This window comes from Chelonus insularis, unplaced genomic scaffold (genome assembly GCF_013357705.1).
Source record: "Chelonus insularis isolate UGA/USDA-ARS -01 unplaced genomic scaffold, ASM1335770v1 contig_408_pilon, whole genome shotgun sequence".
NCBI lineage: Eukaryota > Metazoa > Arthropoda > Insecta > Hymenoptera > Braconidae > Chelonus > Chelonus insularis.
The window spans coordinates 101226-128977 of record NW_023276565.1 but is presented as its reverse complement, the minus strand read 5'-3'; the positions used below and the strand labels follow the sequence as shown (position 1 = coordinate 128977).

Sequence of the window (27752 nt, the reverse complement as noted above, 5' to 3'; positions counted from 1 at the left end):
TCTCTGTTTTATAAAAAATATTGATTTTTATATTTTTACTCTAAATCTGCCTGAATGTCTGCATCATGTTTTATTTATAAAAATATATTTATCAACAAAAGTCGTATTTATATTTTTCAGTATCAATCACGTGCGTGTATTGATTTTAAAAAAATGCTAAAAACAAATATTTTAGTCGCAGTGTCTGTATAAAGATTGCAACATTGCGAATAATTGCATAGTGAAAAATTAATACATATTAATTTAAATAAATTTTTTTAGATTTTGTAGAGTTATTTCTATTATCAAATTATCATCATTAAAAATAACTAGACTTTTATTTTAATAAATTAAAAAAAAACATTAAAGATTCTATAAGTCGGAAAAAAATAGTATCAATTTTAAATTCAAATTTTTCATCTTCATAAAAACAAATCTATTGGATAGACAATTTAAAATGAAGTAATAATAAAAAATTTCAAGTATTTTGGTTTGAATTATCCAAGATATTTTCGACAATATACATATACTGCAGACATTGGCTTTTAAACGCAAATAATATACGGCTGATTAGATAAACATATGACAATATTTATCAAGAGCGCAGATAAGAGATTGATAGAAGCAGAAATCAAACATATTTCAGTTGATTATATAAGATTAGCACACACACTTTGGCCTACAGATGGATGACAAAAATAATAATATATATCTCACAACTTGATTATTATCAAAAGTGAATACATTGATGATTGCCAGGTAATCCAACTAACTTTATGATACACTTATTTCACTCTCTCTTTCCATCATGAAGTTACATTTCCGGTAAGCTCTTTTATTTCCATCACATATCAAGAACATTGCCTCTGGATGATTTACTAATACAATCATTCATAGAACTGCCAACTGATACATTCAACTATTTAACTGTATTAGCTAATGCGAACATGTTAATCACTGTCAGATAAAATAATGAAAAACTATCATTAAACCGTCATGCTTCTTTTTTCTGAAATAATTAAAAAAATCTTGACTCAATAATATTTACATGTCACTCAGAAATAGAAAATACCAGCTCCAAAACAAAACAAAAATACCAAGAATATAATCTTCCTATAGCTAGGTTGAAAAAACTTCATATTTTTCCACTAAAAAAATCAAAACAAAATAAATCAAATGGATGGTGTTTATATTCTTCCAAGACTGCAATCCAGATATCAATGAAAACTCCAGCTTGGTTTGTTTTGTTGGTATCGTTTTTTCTATATCTGATTCTCATCTTTTATTTGTCCTTATGTGACTTTCAATTTTGGCCTAGGCTTTTAGACCTTATCTTTCCAAAATAAATCCCTAAAAAAAAACATGACATTTGGATGAACATTGAACATGGTATATACAACGTCTAGTAGATATAAAAAAAAAACCTACTGTCCTGTTCACCCATTTCCGAAGGCCCTTACCCAACCATGACCAATGTAGCCTGTTACATGCTTTCAAGAGCTCTCATGTAGCTCTTCAGACATAATATGTGTAATTGTTGTTTATGAGCTCAAATGATCATAAATCTAGACAAGCCGTTAGTAAAATCAAAAATCATCACTTCATACACTTTTTTAAATTAATAATAAATAAATAAACTTTTACTTTCAGTTATTATTATCATGATTTACGTCTATTTAGTCTTTGGCTTGTCTTTCTCTGTAACATAACCGTCATAGTGAAATGAAGATATCAATGAATTTAGCACAATAGAGTTCATTACTTAATGGAATAGATTAATAATAACAATTATCAATAATAAATCGGTACATAAATACATAAATATATAAATGTATTAAATGTGTGTATATATACAAGGCATATATAGCTAATAAGCTGCACGTATAGGGAGTAGCAACAGGTCTTTAAACTTGGCAACACTGCACGCTGTTAAAATGTAAACAACTCAGCCGGCAGTACAGTCGGTAACAAAAATTATCCTCAAGTGAAATAATGTGCCGAGTGGTATAGTTGTGTTCAAAAGTATTAATAAATCACTGTGAGATCATTAATCGATAAGAAAACTAGTCAAGTCAAGATAATTAATCACAGATTTTACTAAATTACGTTTCAATAAACATTACTGCAATATTATATTCTCTTATCAGTTTTATTGTTTTTTTTATTTTTAGACATTCTGTCATTCATTTAGAATTGGATCCAACTGTCAATAAGTTACGATCGTGTTCGATAATTTATTGACAAATACGAGAATGTGGAAAATGATGTAATGACACTTTGGTACATTTTAAATGATGTAAAAAAATACAGGCAGTCACGATGACGCTCCAGGAGGTCGAGACATTTGAAGGGAAAAAAAATAAGTCATCTGGAAAACTTTAAACGATGAAAGATTTGAAAATGGAAAGTATCAGTTTATAAGTTTATAGTCATGCCAGATGACTGAAGAAATACATATCATCTACTGCATCAGCAGTATATATATGCTGAGTATGTCTTACTGCACTGCCAATAAGTCACGACACGCATCATTTTTAATTATAGGCAGTTTTCTATCTACCCTAACGGAAGCGTTCGGTAAAATTAATTACTTTGCTGGTAAAATGTTATTTATCGTTTTGGAGCAGGATATAATGAAGTAGATAATCGAATTATGAGTGTGGATAAATTTGTTGTTATAAGCAGCTTCCACAGTCGTTAATTCTTTAATCCTTTTTACAAATAGTTTCATTTAAATACGAAAAATAAATAATGTATCATAGACAGTTCTATTTGACTAGGAAAAAAGAAATTAATATGATTACTATAAGAACTTCTTCTTCTTCTTCTTCATTACTCCTTTAAAAGTAATTGCAGTACAATTTTTTTTTTTTTTGCTGACAAATAAGAAGTTAGTGTATAATTGTGTCTTTGGACAGTATCCATTTTAACAGTAAATCCAAAGCAATTAGAACGAATTTTTTAATTAAATAATTTTTCTCTATAATAATTACGACTGCTTGGAGTATTAAAAAACACTAGAGAGTGATATATCAGGTTTTTTCAAGTACCTAATGTAATGAAATCATTAACTTTTTATCAGAATACTTTTTCTTCTTTTCTCACACATAAAATTCATCTTAAAAAAACAGATATATTTATGTTTTATATCTAAAAAAAAAAAAAAAATCTAATTTAATCAATAGAAATATTCATAATTAAATATTTTATTGAATTAAATTTTGCTTGGAAAATGTATTATGATATTTAGTTGAAGATTGTGATAAGTTTAAATATATTATATTAATAATAATCCAATAATAATGAATAATAAAATAAATATTAATATTAAATAATAATATTAAATAATAAATATTAATATTAATTAATAAATAATTATATTAACTAATAAATATTAATATTAAATAATAACAATTGACATTAAAATAAAATTAATTAATATAAATAATTGGTAATTAATAGAATTTTTACTTAGATAATTACATTACCTAGATAATTCTATTTGAAAAAATCAAACACAATAAAAATGTTTGTTTTGTTCAATTAATTATTTTTCAATTATTTCGAGTAACCATCAGAACTGAATGTATCAAAATGTTACCGCGTCAATTCCAAAAAAAATAGCTCTAAAAAATAAAAAAAACTGAAAAATAAAATAAAACATCTATTGATTCACTGAGTTTTAATTTTTTAAATTATTTCTTCAGGTGTCTATATCTCAAGTATAATCACATGTATTTATTTCTAAGAAAAATTATGCATCGTAGGGTAAATTAATTAATTTAAATTTGATATTCTAAATTTGATTCGCAATATTATTTTTACAATACTCTATATTACTCCAATAAATAATTTAGACAATGAAATAAAAATAAACAAAACTCTTGTTAAATGAAGTCTACTTCCTACCAAAAAAACGTGATTTTATTTATTAAAATTAAAGTGTTCAGATAATAATTATTATTCCAAGTCCATCAGAAGGTATCTGGCTTCTACTACCCACTTATTCGATAAGCTAGTTCCGGTACATAATAAAATTAGATTAAAGGCATATATTAATAAACAAAGATAGCATAAAACATATCCACAAAAGTGATAAAAAAAATATTAATATATATAACAGTAGTCATTTATTTAATCTGCCATTATTTTTGTTGCATTGGAATCAAATTGTGGAGCTAAAAATGACATTTGGAGTCTACACTCTACTTCAATTCAACTTATATCCTACTATATATATACAACAACTTATTATAAAGTACATATAAGGTACTATACATTTATTGGAATCACACATGAGAGTGTGGGAAAGAATAAATATTAAGTAAAAGAAATTTTATTTGGCTTTAGTGAGATGGCTCATGTTGGAGTACGTGGTGCTGTATATACATGTATATATATATACACATAAACGATATATGAGCGTCAAATGGAGGCATGTAGTGGTGATGGTAATAGCATTGGAAAATTCCACTACGTCACACCTCAACATATCAAACACTAAAGTATCAACTATAAATAATACATATCAAGTACAATTGTTTGTTTACAATTTTCAATAATGACGTATTTTGTTATCAAATAATTGACTATGATAAATAAATTATTGACTATTACTAGAATTTCAGATATTCATGATACATTCAATTGAATATAACACATGGTGATCAACAAACATATGTAGCTTTTGTCATGTTGATTTTCTCCAACAGAAGCTGCGACTATAATGAAATAAAAGTCATATTATTTACTTTACCCTTTGGCATGTAGAAAGGGAAAGTCAAAAAGGTGAAAGCCTCGATCACTCAGAGATAGTGAGATTTACACAATTTTACACACTTTAATAGCTTTTGAAAGATTGGAAGAAATTTTTTAAATTTTTGTGGGTTAATAAATAATAATAATAAAAAAAAAGAATTTCGAAATGACTGTGTTTTGTTGGTTAGATTGATGGTAGTGAGTTTTATTAGATGTAGAGAGTTTAAATTTTTTTGTCTTAATCATTCTATTGGTATAAGTTACGTCACAAAAGTTTGTTTGTTGCAGGCTGCACACTTCCTCTTTAATACGCAAAACGTCAGTTAATGTTTATAATAATAGATACTTATATCTATAATATTGATGATTGAGCAAAATGAATGTAAAAATCCTTGGATGAGATTTCTGGTAAATATAAAATGTTATCAAGATGTTTTTTTTTAATTCATTCAAGATTTTTATTTAATACTCTTTTACTACTTTGTTTTTAAAGTAATTTATTTATTGCAAAAGATTTTTGTTTTTGTTGTTTTATAAAAATGAAATAAAAAATACTTTTATCTTGATTTAAAAAAGAAAGAAGTGAATGAATTTTATGATCAGTGATTCTTGTGAAAACCACAAACTTTCAAAGAAATTTTATTAAGTGTTGATCTCATTCATTGTCACTGCTAGAATAAAGATTGGAAAATAAATCAATTATAAAATATTTATCTTCACTAAATTAATTATTTATTCATTTATAACGATTTATTGCTAGCTTCTTTTTTTTTTGAATAACAATTTTTAAGTTTAATTAATTATCATTATTTATTTGTTATCATAAATCAACCTTTTTTATTTATAATTATTATCTCGGTATTTTTAAGTTATTATATTTATGCTCATTGAAAGAGCAAATTTCTAACAAATGTATACAATTTTTTTTTACAACTTAATGAAACAGCAGATGAACCTTTTTTTATAATGCTTCATTGATTATTTATTTTCTTAACATTACGTATTTTTCAAACTGCTGTTATTTATTAATTCATTCACTGATCAAAAAAAAATCATTCATCCTTAATAATAACAATAATTTTGAAAATTTAAAAATCAATTTTTTAAAAATTTGAAAAATCATTAATCCTCAATAATAATAATAATTTAAAAAATTTTAAAAAGCTTAAAAGCAATTATTTTAATACTCTGTGTGACATTATAATGCAATTTTGTTTTTAACAATTGTTTTTAAAAAAAAATAATCATCATAAAAAATCAATTTTTGTTGAATAAAATATTTTTTATTTCTTAATAAAAAAATCTATGGAGCCATTTTCTATCAACCATTGTTCGATTATTGCGCAGAAGCTGATGAATTCAGCCCTATAATAAAATCCAAGCCCATCAATTCTTTGCTCCAAAGCGCAAGTCCAGTGTATTTGTTATTGCACGAATAAAAAAATAATTTAAAAAGTTTACAGAGTAATTTTATTATTATTACTAAACTAGCACAGTGAAGTTATGATAGATCAGATATTATCGATTCATTTAATTGTTGGAAAAATAATATTTATAAATTTATAAAATCAAAATTTGTACCAAAGTACTCGAAAAAATGTTATTTATATCAGAAATATTATATTATAACATATTATATATATAATGTTGGAAAACCTAATGATTTACCAATATTAACAATAAAATTATTAAAACAAAACTATATAATTAATTAAAAACTATTATTAATACAATACGTTGGAACCCTTGCTCTACCATTAACCATAGTACCTAATGCACGCCATGCACTAATATAAATATGATCATCATTATTCACTAGTTAAGTCAGATCACTTACAATTATTCCTTCGACAAGTCTATACTAAATCTCTGTTAAAAATTATCTTCCTTTAAACCTATATCCAATATTAAATAACGAATATTATTAGTTACAATACAATTGTTTTGTAAATTGAAAATTACTTAAATAAATCTCGTTGGAATACAACAATAATTACATTCTTTCGCAGAGATGCTAAATGTACACTGAGAAAAAAATTTACTTCATACAAAAAATATTTCATTCGATCATTAACATCGAAATTTCAAATAGTTGCAATAAAATATTTCTTCGAAATTATGAATATTTCATTGAAATCATTTTATTTACTTAAATGAATGAAATGTCATTTGTTTTCAAACTTGTCGCAACATTGAAACAAAAGACAAAATGTGTTTTTGATAACACTACTATTAGTCTGAATAAAATATTATCTTGAGAATATTCCAAGTTTCTTTTATTGATTGGATAAAAAATTCTTTCATTTAACGAAATTTTTTTCTCAGTGTAGCAATATCAGTTTTAATATTTTTTTAAATTTGAATTTTTAAAAGAGAACTTGATCAGTAAATTAAATTTTAAATTCAGCAAGCGATCGACAATAATCGGTGTCCTGGTTGTAATTTTTCGTCAGCTTTAAGTAAATTTTAATGTGCCAATTCTCTAAATATTATTATTGAGTTTTTTTTATTATTAAAATAAAATTTTTTTGAGAAACATTGATATTATGTTTATAAACAAATGGAATTATTTATGAAAATAAAGCCATAATTAGTTGAAAAATGACTTTATATTCAACCTTATGTACTTATGCTTTAAATGAAACACTAATCAAGCTCTTCAACACCTCGACAAATGACTTATAACTATTTATGCAGAAAAAGTGAAAAAATCCCCAAAGTCAGTTTTCTAACAATTTTTTTTCTGTTTTATTTGTTGTTTTTGAGATGAAAAATTGACATTACAAGTGGTTGAAAATGAGCATTCTCAAAATTCTCTAATGTTCCAACTAAAAATTAAAGACCCGAAAAATTACTAAATAAAACTATTTTTTATTGAGACAAAAAATAATCCTTGCAAAACTTAAACAATTATCACTCCTAAACACTTATCACTCTCTGAATAAAAATTATTATTTCTTCATAACATCTTATTGATTTATCTGTTATTTAGATAGAACGGTGATATTTAATTTTTTAATTTCTCATAATTGTGACGTAATGACAGTCTTTTAGAAAAAAAAAAATTTTTTTCATGAAAATAAGATAAGAAATCCATATTGCTTCATATTTATACACATATATTTATTCTTTTTTTCTTCATATATATGTATGCTTCTGTACGACATTTATCCCTTTTTCATATGTGCCCCAACTAGAGGTCTGCGCCACATATGCTGACGACTTTCAAGATGGCAGAAGACGACAAAAGTTTACTCTCAATGTGTTAAACAGATGCTCAATTGACTTTTTTTATTAGTAAATTCGATTTTTCCATTCTATAACACTCGAACAATTTGAAATGTACACATCAATCATCAACGATTATTCCATTAAACAAGTGTAACAAAAATAATAACACCATTATCAACAAAATGAAAGAAAGAAAAAAAAAAGAGTAACAAACAACAAAGTAATACATGACATACTCATTTGAAATCTATTTAAAGCTCAATAAGACAGGAAACAGCGATAAAATACTGCTTTTCATAAATGATAACTATTATCGGATGTTAACAAATACATAGCCATAGTTTTAACTTGAATTATAAGTAGCCATTAATTTTTGCTTTGTTTATTTCATGTAAATTAATCACACATGTATATTCAATAACATTAAATGTATATAACTGCATTTTTTGTAAGTTGAATTAATTTTCAAGCTTTTGTTTGAGTTAGAATTTAGATAACAGAGTCTTACATACATCTATTTAGATTGAGACTGATATAGAAGCAAAAAGGGGACTTGCCATTCAGAAAATAATGGGAGTTCAAACCTTGAGGTCGAGTAGTTTAACTGCCTGATCAGGAAACGGAATTACAAATATATACGTTTGTATATATGTATATATATTTATATAACCATCGTATCTACGATATAATAAAATACATCAAGTCTTCTAGGTCTTGGTTAAAGCTGAAGGCCAATTGTCGTTGCTACTGTACCCTCGAAATTTCGTTATTGAAAAGGCTAGACATTAAAAAATTAACAAAGAATGAGGAAATAGTAATACATACTTGAAGATAATTAATTATTTAACTTCAAAGTCAAGTATATTCATAGTAGGTATTGAGTTGATTGTAAAAAATAATTGTTAAGTTATAAATGAAAATAAATAATTTAAGACTGGAGAATATAATCAATGGTGAACTATAACAAAAACAGTTTTGTTCTGTTCAAGTTATCTTTTTTAGTACACGTGACCGAGTGTAGGCTCGCCTGTTGATATATACACACAGTGTCAGATAATATATGTTGAATGATAATAATAATAGTAATGGTAGCATTTTATTCATGTGATACTATACGGGTATATGAGGGTATCAGTTGTTCTCATGCAAGGGCGCAATCTCCCAACTTTTATAAGGATGATTTATTTAGTTTATTATACAAAATTGACACTTTTTTCTATTTAAATACCATTTCTATTCACTATTAAATACATTTTTTATTTGTAGAATTTATTGTACATCTTTTTTTTTTAGAATAAAAGAATAACTTTTCAAATATTTGTTTAATTGGAAAGAAGATTATTCATAATGTACAAGATTAAAGGTTATTTTTTATTGTTGTTTCCTTATACTAAGAAAAGAATTTTCTTTGTATGAAAAGATGGTCATTTAATCAATAAAAAGAATTTAAAATATTCGCAATTGAATGTTTTATTGAATTTAACCAAATTTTGCTAGAAAAATTCCAGTTTTTAGTAATAATACACTTAAAGTGTGTAATAATAACACACTTGAGTGTTTATAATGTTGAATACCATAAACAAACTGTAGCATTTTGGTCTATATTCAAAACACTGGAAAAGTAAAATTTGAGGTTATACGGGAAATTATTTATTCCAAGTTATTTTAAACTATTATTAATCAGAAATTATTATATAGGTAATTATAAAAATAATTTCCCTGTATAACCTCCAATTCTACTCTTTTAGTGTTTTTACTATACAATAATACACTACAAATCCCAAGATTTAATAAATGTGTTAAAATAACATGTATAAAGTGTGTTCAATGTAAAATGTCCATAAACAAACTATACATAATTTGTCGACATTTGTTACACGTTTCGTAGTGTGTAAAAAATCTATAGTTTGTTTACGGCATTTAACATTGAAGAGGCTTAGCGTGTTAAAAGTATTTACACACTTAGATCTGCGCTAAAAGTGACTACAATTTTAATAAAAAGGGTGACGTCATATTTAACACACTTATCCGCATTAAAATAATGCATTTTGGAAAACTGGGATTTACAGTGCACTTAGATTTAAAGTGCAATTATTTTAAATTTGAAAGTATTTTTTTTTCAATGCACTCAAAGTGTTTAAAAATAACGTCACCTATTTCATTAACATTGTGGTCACTTCTTAAACACTTTAAGTGCATTGCAATAAAACACTACAACACCATCGATCTTAATTATAAATAATTTATTCAATGAAACACTAAAATAACCGAATAAAAAACTATTTCATCAATTAAAACTATTTTAAATTTTGATTTCATTAGTGAAAAAATGTTACTTTTTCACAATAAATTTTTTTCTCATTGCACTATTTACAAGATGGTGTTATATACATATATGTTTAGTAATAACTCCATCTCTAATGTGTATGTGCCGCGTGAATAATAGAAGTCTACAGACTTCATTCATGCTCACTTTACTTGGCTTTAAGTCACCACATGCATTTACACATATGTAATACCTACATACCCAAGCTCTTATTGAGATTCGCTCCAAGAAAGAAAAATGACTAAACATTGTCCAGTATCTGTACACCCATACATTTTTTCTTAACATGTATTAAATTCACTTGCAATGAATTGTTCAGCAATTTTTTATCCTTATATCATTCTCATCAAAAGAGAGACTAATCTTCTTAATGAATATTCCACACAACTACTAAACAATTTGTTTGAATTCAAATACATATCATTTTTCACGTTACTTATAAATTAAAGATTCTAAAGATTATGCCAATTAAAATAAATTAATTATCATTTCAATACCATACATAAGAAAGAATCATAATATTATATTTAAAACAGATCGTAATATAAATTGATATTAAATTCAATTGTCTTAGCTGTACTGTCAATCATCAGCATTCAGCTGCGTCCAAAGTGTCCCCAGCTAAAATATTAACGAAAAAAATTGAATAAATAAAATGTGGTGTGTTATATACGAAGAGTTTGCAAAAGCTTTTCGCAAGATCTAACAACAAGGCGAGATCTTAGTGGCAGTGTTGCCAAGTTTATGAACGAGACATTGTGAGGAGTCGAGCAGGGGGCCGATCAAGAGGGTCGAGGAGGAAGAGAACGTTTTGGAGAAGTAGAGAGGGTAAATTCAAAGAGGAATAAGATTGCTTCAAGACTACACTGCTTGAAGAAAGAACTAACCAACTGGTTACGCAGACTGCGAACGACGGCACTGTATTTTAGTGGGGGCAACCCAGGTCTTGGTTTGAAGTCCACCATTGGTTGAAACTTTAGCGCCGCCTTACGCATATTCTTGGAGCTGAACCCTTGCAAAGCGTCGGTGGCGTGCACAATCCACACAATCAATCAGTCAGCTTTCGGGCGCTTTGTAAGTTGCTTCTTTTAGTTTTGCGTTATAGAATCGTAGAACACGTAAAAGCAAACTAAATCAAACCTTGAAAAGTGGAAGAAGAGAAACTTAACAGTTGCATATATTTAACAATATTCCATATTTTATCAAGTTTATTATTTACTGTTACTTGAAAAGTCCCTAGTATAATAATTATTACATCTAAAGTGCTCAACATTTATGCTGTTTCGACTTTATTGTTTCAAATAAAATTGAAGCAATCACTGCTGCTCATATACACACAATTATAAATGCGTTATTTCGTAATAAACATCATACAAAGTAATGAACACAAATGCTAACCTACTGTTATAACGTCGACAATTTTTTTGGAGAGTGGCAGTTTTTTTGTGTTGACAAAGAGTTATTATTGTTGTAATAAAATCATTAAGTAACGATATAATTTTATTGAAAATCATCGTAGTATTTTTTTATTGAAATAGTGAATTAATAGTATCGACCAAGCAGTAGTCGTAATAATAATAATAATAATAACAAAGGAGAAAAGTGAAAATACAGACACAAACGAACAAAAAAAAAAGAGAGATATATAACACAATACACAAAGAAGTGAAAATTGTGAGAGGAGAAACGAGCCAAAGAAGAAGAAGCTGGCTGGATCTGTAGACTCTAAGTATTATATACTGAATCAGTTGACGCGGTTTCACAAAGGAAAGTTGTTGGAGTGTAATTGTGCGTAAATAAAAAAAAAAAGAATTTTCATTCAAGTAAATTATTAATAATAATCGATTATCAACATGTCTACTGCTGTTATGAGCACACCAATGTTCGACTGTAATGAACATCTTTTTAAGGTAAGAATTATTTAGAAATTCTTTTATAGAAATCCGTCACTCTAGACTTATTGATGATTTCTATTAAATTAAATGTAGTTTTTAAAAGATTATAATAATAATGATTTAAAAAAAAAAAAGTAACTAAATTATTCATCAATAAAAAATGATGAGAGTGAAAATAAAGATTGGACTCTCTTTCACCTTGGGAAATTTAACCTATAGCGTTCAACCAACACTCTCTTTTCATAGTCTCAATAGTTTCTCCCGACCGTCGGCTTAAAGTGAAATTCTTCTCTTTTATTCGTACCCAAATAATTTTAATTATTCTCTACCACCATTTGCATCACTCTTTATTAATAATTAGTACTCACATCCTAACCTATACTATATTCACTTCAATTTACTTTGCTCATTTTTTTTTTTTGAGACAAAAATAAATTAAATTCATTTCAATGATATTCAGTCATGACCTATGTCACAGAGCAACGAGCATTGTTATAAATTACTACTTTCAATTAATTCAAACTCACTAATTGCAAGTGAATTTATTTGTTCATTTAATAACAATAATAAGTAATGTAAAAAAAAAATCTATGAGATATCTTTCAAGTGTGTGTTTATAAACAACACATACTCCAATATGAAAATTTGTAATTTATTAATGAAAAACCTGAAATGAATATGACGATTTCATAACCTGTTTCTCTTTTTTCTTTGGTGTCATTAAAAAGTATTTAGATCAAAAAGTACTTGTCAATAAGTTGGAAAAAAAAAGGTTAAACATGACTTACCCACGGATACGTTGGAAACCTGTTGCGTTGATTTTCGTTCAAGGGTGAAGTATATACAGGGGAGGAATATAATTTAACACCCCTCATAACCGGATTCATTGTCATGGAATTCCTCTTCCCTCCATATAATCTTGCACGTGTACTGCACGCTCTGTGTACTCAAAAAATTTGTGGACTATTCACGGTTGAAACATCATCATCATCTACACACATATAAAAACATATGAAGGTTAAAGATGTAAAAAATTTTCCCATATTCCTGTAAAGAAACCTGACACATAAGGGCCAGGCCAACTCCTCCACCTTGTGTGTGGTGGTTCGATCTTTCTATTTTGCTCTCGACATTATTTACCATCTGGGTGTATATTCAGTATGTATTTTTCAACTGAAACGAGTCTCACAAAGAAAAAAAAAAGAAGGAGGGACGTGGGACGAACGTTAGGCTACCGAGAACACGGTATACACAACAATCCACAACTTGGTAGGATTTTCAAAGCAACTTTTCTGTAAACCGTGCGGTAATATAATCGGAAACAATTTAAAAACTGTTAGTTAGTCATGCAATTACTTAAAAATAACAAGACTTGGCTTGTTAAATATTTATCGTTGCTATCAACAGGTTTAAGTTGTTGAGTTTGTAGTAGAGTTGAATAACAAAAGCATACAGTGAATACGATGAGTTAAAATGTAAAATAAACTCATGCGAAAGGGCTGGTCACGGTCTTTTGCTCCGGAAAGGGAAACCTAATAGCTATTACGGTCTGTTGACTTTTGTTCGACCGATATTATTCTCCCCGAGTTATACTTTATATGTCATTAACTCAATTGGCTAGGATTCACATCAGCAATCCAATTAAATGAAAATATAAGCAAAAAAAAATTTAATCCACTATTTATATCGTTATTAATCGTACTCTGATAACCTCCATTTTTTTAATAAACTATTCTTTTCAAAATAATGTCATTTTAGTTATAATTTTTTTATTTTATTTAACAATAAACTTCATTAACGTTTAACCATAACTAATTCATCAAATATTTTAGTTCTTCACAGTAATCAATAATAATTACTCCAAATAAAAACATTGATACTAAATGTGTTTCCACTTATTGATTACAATCAGATATAAATATATGTATTAAGGATATGACTGGGAAAAAAAAAACGTCAACCACTAAATTCTTCGAAACATCATCATCATCATCATCTAAATTTAAAGTTTACATTTTATTATTTTATCTTTCCTCTTTTCCTCTCGGGTTTCCGTTATTCCACGTTGCTGATTAGCTAAAATATTAGCAACTTTCAATATGGCGATAAAAAAAAAAAACGCGCGAAACCGCCATGATAATTATATCCAAGCTATATATTTATATTTAATCATCAATTACGTTTAAATATTTTAATAATCATCAGATGAGTCATCAATAGATATAAATAAATAGCAATAATCATGTGAAATAAATAATAACGGTAATAGGAGATAGGTGCAGGTTGTATACTACCTTTTAGAAGGTCAATTCGAGTGAATGGCTAATAGGATGAGTATACATATATACTCTTCTATACATATACGGTTAACTACAGAATTACGGGTAAATTACGCAACATAATCCACCTCTCAATCGTCCCAACTGTATGGTATTAGTATGTATATTATATATACAATGTATAGAAAGAATTAAAACTATTACTGTTTGATTTCATGCCCGTCGTAACGTTTTCTCCATTTCATGTATATGTTGGATGTATGTCCACTTTATTTAGTCAGTTGAAAGTTGTTTAACAGTTACAAACTACTTTTGACCTTCAGCTTGAAGAAAGAGAAAGTTAATACTTTTCTGACCATTCACACAATCACTTTAATTATTTATTCACTTTTATACAAATTACACAATTTTCTCAATCATTATTCCGAATTGGAAATTCTTTAAAGGTTGAAGAATTTTAGTGTTTAAATACTTTTATGTCATTACATCAATAGTGCACTTATTCTAGAGTGTTTGAAATTTTTATGAAAACATTTCAGATATCAGAATAAGTCTATCTTTGAGATTATAATAGTAAACTTGAAGCTTTAGAATTTTTTTTAAAAAATTGTTTATAAATATGTTTAATTGAGATAGGTTAAGTATTTTATAATCATAATTTACTTAGCCCTGACATAGATAGTTTAGCCCTAGAATATAAATGAAGGTTAAAATGGTCAAATGGCCCTTACGTAAGGTCTGGATTTCCTTAATTATAACCGTAAAATTTGAAGACAAAGAAATGGTATCAGTATCCAAATTTAAGTGTTCCGTAGTAAAATAATGATATAAGCATTGAAAAATGTCGTAAAAATTGGCATGAGACGTAGAAAAAGGTCTTTGAATTCACAAAACCTAAAAACCATAAGAATTTATGAGTACCCAGCTCACTATTCACTAGGGAGAAGACTATACAGATTGAAAAGATAAAAAAAAAATCCTCTAAGACCCTTATTCACCTTTTTTGTCAATGTCTATACCTGTTGAATGATAGTCAAACCCCCTGGATCCGTATAGAATCTAGATGAGGGTGAACGCTTTTCTTCCCTTTATAATTTTTAAAACCTCCAAAAGCTTTTTTTTTCACTTTCAATGTCAAAATAAAGACAACTACAAGAGATAGGTACACATTAGGCTTAAGAAAAGAGCATTTAAATGTAGTAGATTGATGTATTAAATATTCTTAAATCTGATTACAGAATGCTGGAACACAATCCAAGTCGAAGGAACCAATGCCAACGACTCATACAACAGGAGGTCATGCACCTCTTCGACGCAGCTACACATCACTTGTAACACTGATCGAACAACACCGCAAGTTGGACCGTAGCGTGAGTGAACCAACGTCCCGCTATAAGACCGAACTTTGTCGTCCATTCGAAGAGTCTGGTTCTTGCAAATATGGTGACAAATGTCAATTTGCTCATGGCTACAGTGAGCTACGTAATTTGACACGTCATCCTAAGTATAAGACAGAACTCTGTCGCACTTTTCATACAATTGGCTTCTGTCCATACGGCCCACGCTGTCATTTCATTCATAATTTTGAGGAAGCTAGAATTCATAATCAAAAAGTTAGCGCACAATTAGGTAGTGCACAGCCTAATATTGTAGGACTAAGTCCACTATTAAATGTAAGCGCAGCGGCAGCAGCAGCAGCAGCTAACCTCAACGTCAATACCATTTCCTTATTGGAACAAATAGCTACTACACCACAGACTATACCCAATGCAGCAGTAAATAATACGCAATCGCCACTGTTGAGAACCAATTCTTTGAGCATAGGTACTCACCAGACTGCGTTCACTGGTAACAATCCACCATTGTTCAGAACCAGTTCACTCAATCTGCCAAGTACCCACCACCATCATCATCAACAGCAGCAAAATAATTTACACTCTCATCATCATCAAACTAACTCTGTGATTGGTGCTGCACGACCAAAGCCTCTTAACCTCAGTCCAACATTTTCACTTGGAAGCAATGCTGAGTCTGTATCACCTTCTTCAAGCCTCAGCCAGTCTCCCACTAATTCGATGGTTAGCTTCTTCAGTGATGACTGTGGTAATAATCCAGCTTCTACTGCCTTTAGTTTTGGTCAAGATTTTGGACTTCTTGCAACGAGGCACAGTCCAAGTCCACCAAGCATTGCCAACCAAATTTCTGATGATCTCATGCCGAGAACTCCATCTCCATTGTCTCCAAACACTGAGTCCAGGCTTCCAGTCTTCAATAGAATTAGCAGTATCATTGGTGATATCGATAATCTCAAGATGTAATTTACGACCATTTTCTCTTTCATTTATGTTTTTTTTTTTTTTAAATTCCTTTCTTTACTCTGTCTAATACTTCTCTTTTACTACTTTCATACTTTCTCGTCATTTCGATGATGATCTAATCTAATGATTATCATGACCAAGTAAATTAACATTGCAATTTTTACTTGGACTTATTTATCAGTTATGATATAAATCTTGTTGTCTTAAAATAGACAATATATATATAATACATATTATTTCACTTTTACTTTTCTACGTTTCTACAGCGCATTGACTATTTAAATATTTTCTGTAGCATATTTTTATTTAATTATTTTATTAATCGATTAATTAATTATTTACGATTGTTTTTTCACGATGAAAAAGAAAAGAAAAAAAAAAACTGTGCTACAAGACAAAATAGATGACACAGAAATGATTTAAAAATCATTGTTCTAGTTGGAGAATTTTTTTTTATTATGAATCTTTTGCTATATTCGGACATCTGTGCTTGCGCAGTTTTTATATTTCGATTATTGGAAAAAGTTTCAGAGGAATTCCTTAACTAGAACATTAAGCATGCAGTACGATTCTAGATAAATATATTAATCTTTAAATGATTAAGAAAATGAATGGTGATTGTCTTCCAATGTTTTGTTTAAGTGATAATGAATGTGATCAGAACACAACTCAAAATGCTTCATAATAATAACACATAATTGGCGTGTAAAAATTTTTTTTTTTCTTATAGATTGATCACTCGATACTAAATCAAACACGCATAAAGTTAAAAGAAAATTATTTATATATGTTTATAATAATAAAGAGCGAAAGGTAAATGATAAAGAGCAGGAAAACTCTATAAATGTTAATTCAAGAGTTGCTCATTTCGTTGTCCTCTCCGTAAAAAAAATAAAAAAAAAATTTTTAAAATATAAAAAACAAAAAAAAAAAAAGAAGAAAAAATGCTACAAACAGAAATGTGATATGTAATTATTTGCAATAGAAGTATTTTACTATTTACAAGCATTCTATTATCATGAGTTATTTATATAAAAAATTAATGAGATGAAAGAATGAAAAATGCGTTATAACAATGAAAAAAAAAAAAAGTACTATTTCAATAATAAGAGTGGATGATAATTGCTAAAATTTTTTTGTATATAATCCTCAATTGAAGCGAAAGATAAAAAAAGAAAAAACGGAGAGAATTTTTTGTTTAATTTATACTTTATAAAATATTATTAATTTCGTTTATTATTATATTATTATTATTATTATTATTATTTTGTGTATATGCATTCATAAATTTATACCATGGAATGAAAACTTAAGGAATTACCTCATAGGGGCTTTTCAGTGTCAAGTAATTTTTCGTATTTTATTATATATTATTATATTATATTATATTATTCTTATTATATTTAAATTACGTTATACAAGTTTATATATCGTAGGTGTTAATGTTTTTTGTTTTTAATTTTAGTTGAAAAAAGCCATATAATGTGATTGCTTTCAAATAAAATAGCCCCGACAATTAATTAATAAAAAAAATAATGGCCCAATAAATGGATAATTTTTTTGTTATAATGCTACATTATGTTCATCGAAATTGATTATAAATTAATTGAATTTAATTCATATCCGGTCGTTTGCTTTTATCTATTGATTATTTTTTATTTCTAAAATAAAACATAAGTTTATTATTTTTAGTAATGATTATAATCATTATAATGATTATTATATTATTATATAGAGAAAAAAGCGCTCACCAATAAAAACGCCCTTCTCTATCGGAGTTATATATGTTCATAATAATACTATATATGACAATAAAATGATCGCGCCGTAAATTATTATTATTATTATTATTATTATTATTATTAAATTAAATATCGAATTTAGAATACATCTATTTATCAATTATTTAATTTTGTACGATTTATAATATTTTATTAATACTCCACACATGTATATGCTATTTTCCAGTACTTGTTTCTCTTATGCACGTCTTTCATCTCTCTATTTTACACTTAAATTATGTAATTTATTAATATTATTATTATTATTATATTATATTGAAACAATGTGATGAGCTGCACAAATGAAAATAAACAAGTGCCTTTCAATAGTTGAAACGTTATTTTATTATTCTATTTTATAAATAATAATGTAAACGAGCAAAGTGCAAGAGAGAGATGAATGGCAATTTTTTATTCAACTTTTTCTTTCTGAATTAAGTTTCCATACAGTCAAAAAAAAAAAAAATAATCAGTTAAATTATTCAAATATAATTGATGTCTAGGATCTCTTGGTGTGGACAATGAAATGATAAGAAGGATCATTGGAGTAATGAAAAATATATTTAATAATACAAACATATGTAGCTATATATTTAAAGACAGCATTTATAATGATATCAATTCATTTCATTTTTCATTAAAATAATAGTTAAACTGGTTAAAATAATAAAAAAAAATAAAAAAAAGATTAATATATTTTATGAATATCTCTGAATCCTTCTTATTGTAATTTTCCACAATATAGACTTGATCACAATAATTATAATATTAAGAAAAATCATATATTTTAAGTTTATGTTTAACTTTTTTAATTTAATATATTTATTTTTTCAACCATATTTATAATATATTTATATAATATTTTATACTGCGTTTTTCTTCATTAATGATAAAATAAAAATAAATTAATAAAATTATACACAATGTTAAATTTGTAATGCGTTTATATATTGATATTAACGAATAAAATAAACAAAGGTCGATCTCTTGGCTCTCAAAGTGATTAATAAAAATAAAATACTGTGTTTAAAATTGAATATTTGCTCTTTTTTCATTATCCAAATATTTACAAGTAAATAAATTAAGTTAGAGATTGTTGTTATAACATAAACAAGTTATTTTCTGTTTCAAATACGCATTTATTTTTTTTTTTTTCTATTATTTATATTGTTAATACTATATAGAAAAAAAATCAAATTTAACTTTTTAATGTAATAAATATTTAAATCGTAAAAAAAATGAAAATTTATCCTTATAATTTCAATTTAACCATTATCCCAAAATGATAAGAAATTAATTTATTAAAATTCCTTCCAATAAAATAATTCATAAATTTTTCATTTTTATATGGGAGTCAATTGATAGGCCAACGAAAATTACTTGAATCATTAAAATTAATTAATTACAAATTACTTTATCTTCTTGTTTATACTTGAAAGTTTTTTTTTTTTTATATTGCATTCATTTATATATATATATATACATATTTTTTTCTATTATATTAATAAATAAATTGGAGTAAAAATGACTTCAAGACGATTTTCGTTGAACTTACAATGGGACCATAAAAAAATTTATAAGAAACAATTTAACGTTTTATATAGATGAGGCATAAAATAAATCTGACTGTTAAACAAAATCAATTATTTGTACGAGGAAAATTGACGCATTGTGAAAAATATTAATAAAAGAAAAAAATAAAGAATCCATTTAAATTAAATTACTATTATGTTTTTCTTTCATTGTATTTCCATCTATAACATCACAAGTGTATAAATTAAATCTATTATTTCTTTAATAAAATAAAAGTTTATTATAAAAATTATTTCTAACATTATAAATTGTTAATAATCATTAAAACAATCAATTAATAATATAAATATTACAATTTACCCTTCAACGAAGAATTTAAAATAAAAAAAAAAAAACAAAAAAGAGGATTGTTATTGAAAAATGAAAGTAATAATTGGACCAAGGCTTAAATAATCAACTTGAGTATGAAAATCTAACCGAAAATGTATGTTGAAAAATGTTTTTAATCACGCAAGTTCTTTTTACCATAATCATAAATATATATGAGTCAACACATAAGAGCAGAGAATTAATAAGAAGAAAAAGAAGCAAAGTTTGACTGAAGAAAAAGAATAAAAAAGAGGTATATAACAAGAGATAGAGGATGAGAGTTCGATCCTCTCTCAAGAGAAACAGGCTTTGATGATGACTTCTCCTTCTCTTTTTTCTTCGCTCCTCTCTGTCGACTCAACTTATTCGAAAAATAGATAAAAATGTGCAAATAAACGGTGCTCGAGGCGCTCAGGGACAACCGGTTGCCATCTTGTTTTCTTATATAAGTCCCTCCCGTGTAGTCTTCTCTCAAAGATGCCCCATTCGCGATCCCTTCCCGATATATTATTCCTCTCTCCGAAGAGGCCTTCTATTCTCAGCGTGCCTTATATTATTGCTACTATTAATATCTCTCTTTTTTTTTAATTATTTTATTTATTATCTAATAAATATATACTTAATCAATGATATTGGAACTTTATTGAAAACTCATCCAGGACCTCATCATCCAAAACACATCCTTGATTACAATGTTAAAATAGATAGAATTAATACTAATTTATGCTTTAATTATTTCCTGTGTTTTTTTTTTTGTTATTCGTTTAATAACTTTAATCATTTTTCGATTTTTTTTCATACTTCAAAAGCGAGTATTTAAATTAACTTCAATGAACTCTACTAGCTAACTTAGTAATGAATATTTTATAGAAATCATGCTTTTTTTTTTTTTTCTTACTACTTGTGGTTGAATGGTAATTCAAATTTATAGCTCCTGTGAGTAAGCTACAATCAGGATGATAATTTTTTAACATCCTACTAATTTGGAAGTTAAAAAGAAAATAATTCAATAAAATTAATCTCACTAAATTGGAGTAAAAATATTTTAAAATCTCAAATAGATGACTTTTATAACTGATAAATTTAACAAATGTTCATACTTAAAACTTTGTAATAAATTTCTTAAAACTTTAAACCTAAGATATACTGTTAGTAATAAGTGCAACTGTGATAACACATTATATACTATGTATATATTGTATAGATATTGTAATCGGTGAACAATCATGTATCATACTTGACTACATTTCCCCTCAAAGTCTAAAAGTATGATAAAGACATGATAAAATATATATGATTGAGAATTTCCAATGATTAGATTTTTTTTATCCAACTCTTACACTGACATTGTATATATTATTGAAAGCCAGTATCGACTTTGATAAATATTAACGTCAATATAAGTAGAGTTTAATAAAAAAAAAAAAAAAGAAAAAATGTTAAACATAATTTTGCTAATTAATAGTCAAAATAATAAAATATTCATGTATGAATGAGTTTGGTTATTTTCTCTTAAAAACACATGTCGGAAGGCCTTGAGTAAATATTCAAACTCGTGTCCTCGAGTTATTTTAAACGTATTATTATCACGCGATAATCTTAGTAGTTATTCTCTTATTTTTTTTTAATTTCTTTCTCTCTCTCTCTCTTTATTTTTTTCTTTCTCATTCTTCCATGTCAATTTTTTTTATTTATTTTATTTGTACAATAAAGACAATATATGTATATATTTATATCGTTTATAAGAATTAAATCATTGAGCAATGGGTCATTCAACTAATTCACTCGACATACGTGCCAAGTACATATATACATCACTGATCATTCATTGAGGTAAATGATCGATGCACAGCAGGCGTAAAGTGTGAGTTATTACAAACAGCAAAGAAGAAAATTCACTAAATTAATTTCACCGTGTTTATGTCTTAATATTTTTTTTATAGTTTATTTCTATTATCCAAATGAACTTGATAACCTTGTGAAACACATAAAATATGGGTTTAAATATAAATTGATTTTTATAGAGATTATTCATATGAATGGAATGAAAAATAATGACTTCTTTTTACACATTATAAACTAATAGTTTCGACAAATAAAAATAATTTAGAGAAAGAACCTTTTTTTTCGTTTTTGCCTTTAACTTTGGAGTAATAATTTTTTTAAAATTCATTTTTTGGAGCAACTATCAAAATAAGTTTTACACAATACTATTCTATATTAAAAAACAAAAATTGGTTTTTCAAACAAAGACAAACATGGAAACAATAGAATAAATGATTAAACTTCTAGTTGATAAAGTAAGTTATATAGTTGTTGAGTAATAAAATATAATTAGTTAATTAAAAATATGAATTAAATTTACATAACGTATCCTCAATATGTAGTTTATAAACAAGTACTTAAAAAGCCATGAATTACTCAAGTAATAAAAATAAATAATTTAAAAAAATATTTAATCTTATTGAACGATTATTCTAAATGGTTGCTGTAAGCAGACTCAGACCATCAACCTAATCATTACAGTGTACATAATAAATAATTAAAAAAACACACATCGATAGAATTCATGATTATTATTAAGGTGAAATATGATGAAATAACTTGCGAGTTAAGATTACTGTAATCTATAGTTTTTTCCCCTTTCGAAATGGAAAGTCATGCCGGCCATTTCTCCCGTTACAATTGAAAGTGGGCACTTACTACTCGACGATGTAACTTTCGATGGATCAAACATCCGTTTATATACTCATACTCTAGCGAAAGTATTCAATATAAAACTTGTCTCTGTTTCGTTGAAATTAAATATAAATCTACATCAAACCTTCTCTCTTTTCGGCTTCTACCTATCAAGTATACCATCATACCTATACCTACACCCATATCTTCTTCTAGACCCATATTGATTGATTGTATTAAATATCACTATCTAGATCTATTTATCAACTGAGTCTTCTGCAGTATCATCACAATTATTACATTCCAAAACCATTCGTGCTTTTTTTATTCCTTTACATTGATGACTCCATTTAGTTTTAAGTAAATAAAAAACAAAATAATTCAAACTCATCCTCGAATTACTGTAATTAGAAAAAGAAATTACTGTATTTATTCCTGGTGTTGAATTGTATTGATAACATATTTTCATCAACTTCTATATTTTTGTGATTATGATAAATAAGCATACATTTAAATATCAAATAAATCTTTTATATAATATGGAACTTTAAATTGAATGGAACCATCTTATGAATTTTAAACTTTTAAATTTTAAGGTATTCATTAGACTATTTGATGAAAACTCATATTCATGATGGACCATCAATTGAATTTAATGAATACATAATACAAAAAATAGATAAATACTTAATGTTAATCAACGTCATTCTTCATACTATTTCAAAGCCTTAAAGAGTATTGGATATACCGGTTTATTTTCTTTTGAAAAAGAAAGTAACTCTCAATGAATATAGGATTAGGTAGACCTAATAGAAATACGATTAAAAAAAAAACTTTCTATTTCTTCCGTAGATCTTTATGTACACAATACTCTATGCATATACATAGATATATAAATGTATTTACAGATAATCTACACTTTTACACACGGATGTAAACTTTCATTTAGAGTTTTGTCATTTATTCCGGATGTTGGATATATTTTGAAACGTTTTAATTGATGCAATGTATTTAACACACATAATATTGTGAATGATGAAAATTAAAGAAAAAGTTCCTTTATCTATTCATATTTGATAACATGATACACTTAATCGTGTGATTTATTTAAAGTATATTTAATTAATTCATTGTACAAGTTGATTGTTTATTGTTGTACGTAATGTACATGAAAAAAACCAATTATTCCAGGAATAAACATTTTTTTTTTTAACTAATTACAATTTATAAAGCTACTTTCAAACCCAAGACTCGGTGCCAGCACCGTCTACTCGATGTGAAAGTATAATTAATTACAAGACACAATCTTACGTTGGCTTTTAAGATTCAACAACAATAACAGCACCACCGATGATGCCATGTTACAAAACTTTACATGTACACGCAATATAATCACCCTTTTTATGGTTAAACAAATAAAATTGTTTAATAAACGTTGTTTGCTTTTTAATTTCACTATTTGAAATTGTTATTTGCTATAAATTGTTATGGATCTTGATGTGAAAGAGAAATTTAAAAATCAAGATAAAATACTTTTACTACCCCTAAGAAACCTAGTTAAAAATGATATATTTATAACCATTGAACTGTCAAAAATATATATTCTGGAATGACCACAATAGAATTCGGAGAAGAAACAAAAAGTGAAAGTTGATGTTTGATTGTATTACAACGTAAAAAACACGTTGCTAGAGAACGAAATGATTTCACGTAATTTCAATTTTACAATGACATTAACGTTTGTAAACTTACATGGTTATAATTACACGGCTTATGATGTATCATTATTTATTATGAAAAACAATTTAAACATTAAATAAAACGTAAAAAAAAACCGGGAAAATCCTATTCTTATTATTATATACTTAAAAAAGGAAGTGCCATATTTAAAGATGGCTGCTTACATGTAAGATGCCATATTGAAAAATGGATAGAAATAACTAAATTTGTTTTAATCACATAATAAATAATAATTTAATAATGTTGTATACAGATATAAAACTACCAAAAATTATTTACAACTATTACAAAAGAGCCCAATCAAAATTGTAGAACGATAACAATATCTCCAAGCGACATTTGGCCAACACACTATAGTAACTGCATTTCAATTGAAAAATTACCGACGGTTGATATTCAGAATTGATTGTTGGTAAAGTACATTTGTTAAGATAACTAAGAAAATTTTAATACTATCCGAGCGATTATCGATAAACTTAGGTTTATAATTATTATAATCAAACTAACATTAATGGTAACGATTATTTCGTGATGACTGAAGAGGTAAGCTTAAATTATAATTATTATTATTTAAATTAAGGTTCAAAAATTTTTTAGTGGGGATAGTCTATTGTTATAGGGACTATCTAAAAGGGTATTTAATCATAAACTTTCTAAATTAATTTAGATGTGGAATCTCTATTTGAAAGAAAACTACTCTATCGATAATTGCTCGGATGGTATTAAAATTTTCGATAGACCAGGCATTTATGACGCCGAGTGTACCACTTAAAAATTCCTGTTCAAAACAGTCAGTAAAACTATTTTCTAATAAACTACTTCATCGACAAAGATCTGAACATGGATTCTTCAACACAGTAAATTCACGTGTTGTTTCAAAATTAGAATTTGTTCAATTAATTGGATATGTCTCGATAAATAAACATAATTACAGTATTTTTTCAATTGTCTCGATCAGTATTGATATTATTTGAAAGTATCATTTGTTTAATTATTGAAATCATCCTGTTAAATACTCTTTAATCTACTTTTTGATATTTTTGTAAACAATGGATTCAGACGAAGCCCCGAAAAAAAAATTAAAAATGCCAAGTTTATTCGATAAGCTCATTGACAAAAGAAAGGAAGTGAGTATTTATTTAAAATTCAATCATCTGATTTTAATCATGCAACTATGTATGATCAAAAATTGATTTTAATTATTTTTATTAACATATTCACATTTGTCTAACAGACTGCTGATTCAATTCTTCAATTTCCATTCAAAAAGCAACGAGTTAGAGTTTTGTCTAAAGTTGATGAGGTTCCTGTAAATGCCAAAGGAATTTTGTATTGGATGTTTAGAGATGGTCGAGTTCAAGGTATAAATAGAATTTAGTTTGTCGAGTTTCCATTTTATTTATTTTTTTATTGAATATCATTATTTATTTTTCATAGATAATTGGTCATTTTTATTTGCTCAAAAGCTTGCACTTAAAAATAAGCTACCTCTCCATGTCTGTTATTGTATTTTGCCCAAATTTCTGGATGCAACTCTGAGACACTACAAATTTCTTGTTGAATCACTAGAAGAAGTTGCAAGCGATTGCAAAGAGTTAAACATAAATTTTCATCTTTTACATGGAGTTCCCAATGTTGTTGTTTATGATCTTATAAAGAAGCACAACATGGGAGCTCTGGTAGTTGATTTCTTTCCATTGAGAGTTCCTATGGGTTGGGTTGATGATTTGAAGAATAAACTAGCGAGTTCAAAAATTCCAATTTGCCAGGTAATTTGAAAAATTCATCTAACAAAATAAGCTAATAGTAAAACAAAAAAAAATTTTATTATTCACATTAATTCAAAAGGTTGATGCGCATAATCTTGTTCCTTGCTGGGTGACATCAGATAAAATAGAATACGGAGCACGAACGATCAGAGGAAAAATAAAGATGAACTTGGAAGAATATTTAACTGAGTTTCCTCCCCTAATAAAACATCCATATGATAGCGACTTCAAGATTCCAACAATTGATTGGAGCAACGCGATAAGGGATGTTGAAATCGATCGCACAGTTGACAAAGTTGATTGGTGTAAGCCAGGTTACCGTGGCGCACTTGCTGAGCTGGAAAACTTTTTGAATAAACGTTTACCAAAATATCACACCAAAAGGAATGATCCTACTGAAGATGCTCTGAGTAATTTATCTCCTTGGTTTCACTTTGGACAGATATCTGTCCAACGTGTTATTCTTGAAGTCCAAGAACACAAAAAGAAATTCAAAGAATCAGTGGAAAATTTTATGGAAGAAGCTATTATTAGAAGGGAATTAAGCGATAATTTTTGTTTTTATAACAAAAATTACGATAAATTAGAAGGAACTAATGCTTGGGCTATAGAATCTCTAAACAAACATAGGAACGATAAGAGGGATTATATTTATACTCGTGATGAATTTGAGAAATCACAAACTCATGATGATTTATGGAATGCAGCGCAGAATCAGTTAGTTAAAGAAGGTAAAATACATGGATTTATGAGAATGTATTGGGCAAAAAAAATACTCGAGTGGACAAAAACACCAGAGGAAGCATTGGAGTGGGCCATTTATCTCAATGATAAATACAGTATGGATGGTCGTGATCCCAATGGTTACGTAGGATGCATGTGGTCTATTTGTGGTGTTCACGATCAGGGATGGCAAGAGCGTAACGTATTTGGAAAAATTCGATACATGAATTATAAGGGGTGTGAAAGGAAGTTTGACGTCAAAGCATTCGTGAGAAAGTATGATGGTAAAGTGATTAATAAGAAACAAAACACCCTTGAGGGGATGTTTAAGAAAAATAAAAAATAAAAGTAAAACGATAATTAATTAAAATA

General features: G+C 27.0%; 2 protein-coding genes across 2 annotated transcripts; both read left to right on the top strand.

Moving 5' to 3' along the window:
* The first annotated feature begins 11283 nt into the window (after positions 1-11283).
* On the top strand, positions 11284-17541 carry Tis11 (Tis11 zinc finger protein). Its single transcript, XM_035087581.1, has 2 exons — positions 11284-12204; positions 15707-17541. The coding sequence occupies exons 1-2, from the start codon at positions 12148-12150 to the stop codon at positions 16784-16786; spliced, it is 1137 nt and encodes a 378-aa protein (XP_034943472.1). The 5' UTR covers positions 11284-12147; the 3' UTR covers positions 16787-17541.
* An 8168-nt stretch (positions 17542-25709) lies between these two features.
* On the top strand, positions 25710-27752 carry LOC118069446 (deoxyribodipyrimidine photo-lyase). The gene is made up of 4 exons (XM_035087580.1): positions 25710-26015; positions 26123-26249; positions 26326-26657; positions 26737-27752. Exons 1-4 carry the CDS (start codon positions 25938-25940, stop codon positions 27724-27726), a joined length of 1527 nt encoding a protein of 508 aa, XP_034943471.1. The 5' UTR covers positions 25710-25937; the 3' UTR covers positions 27727-27752.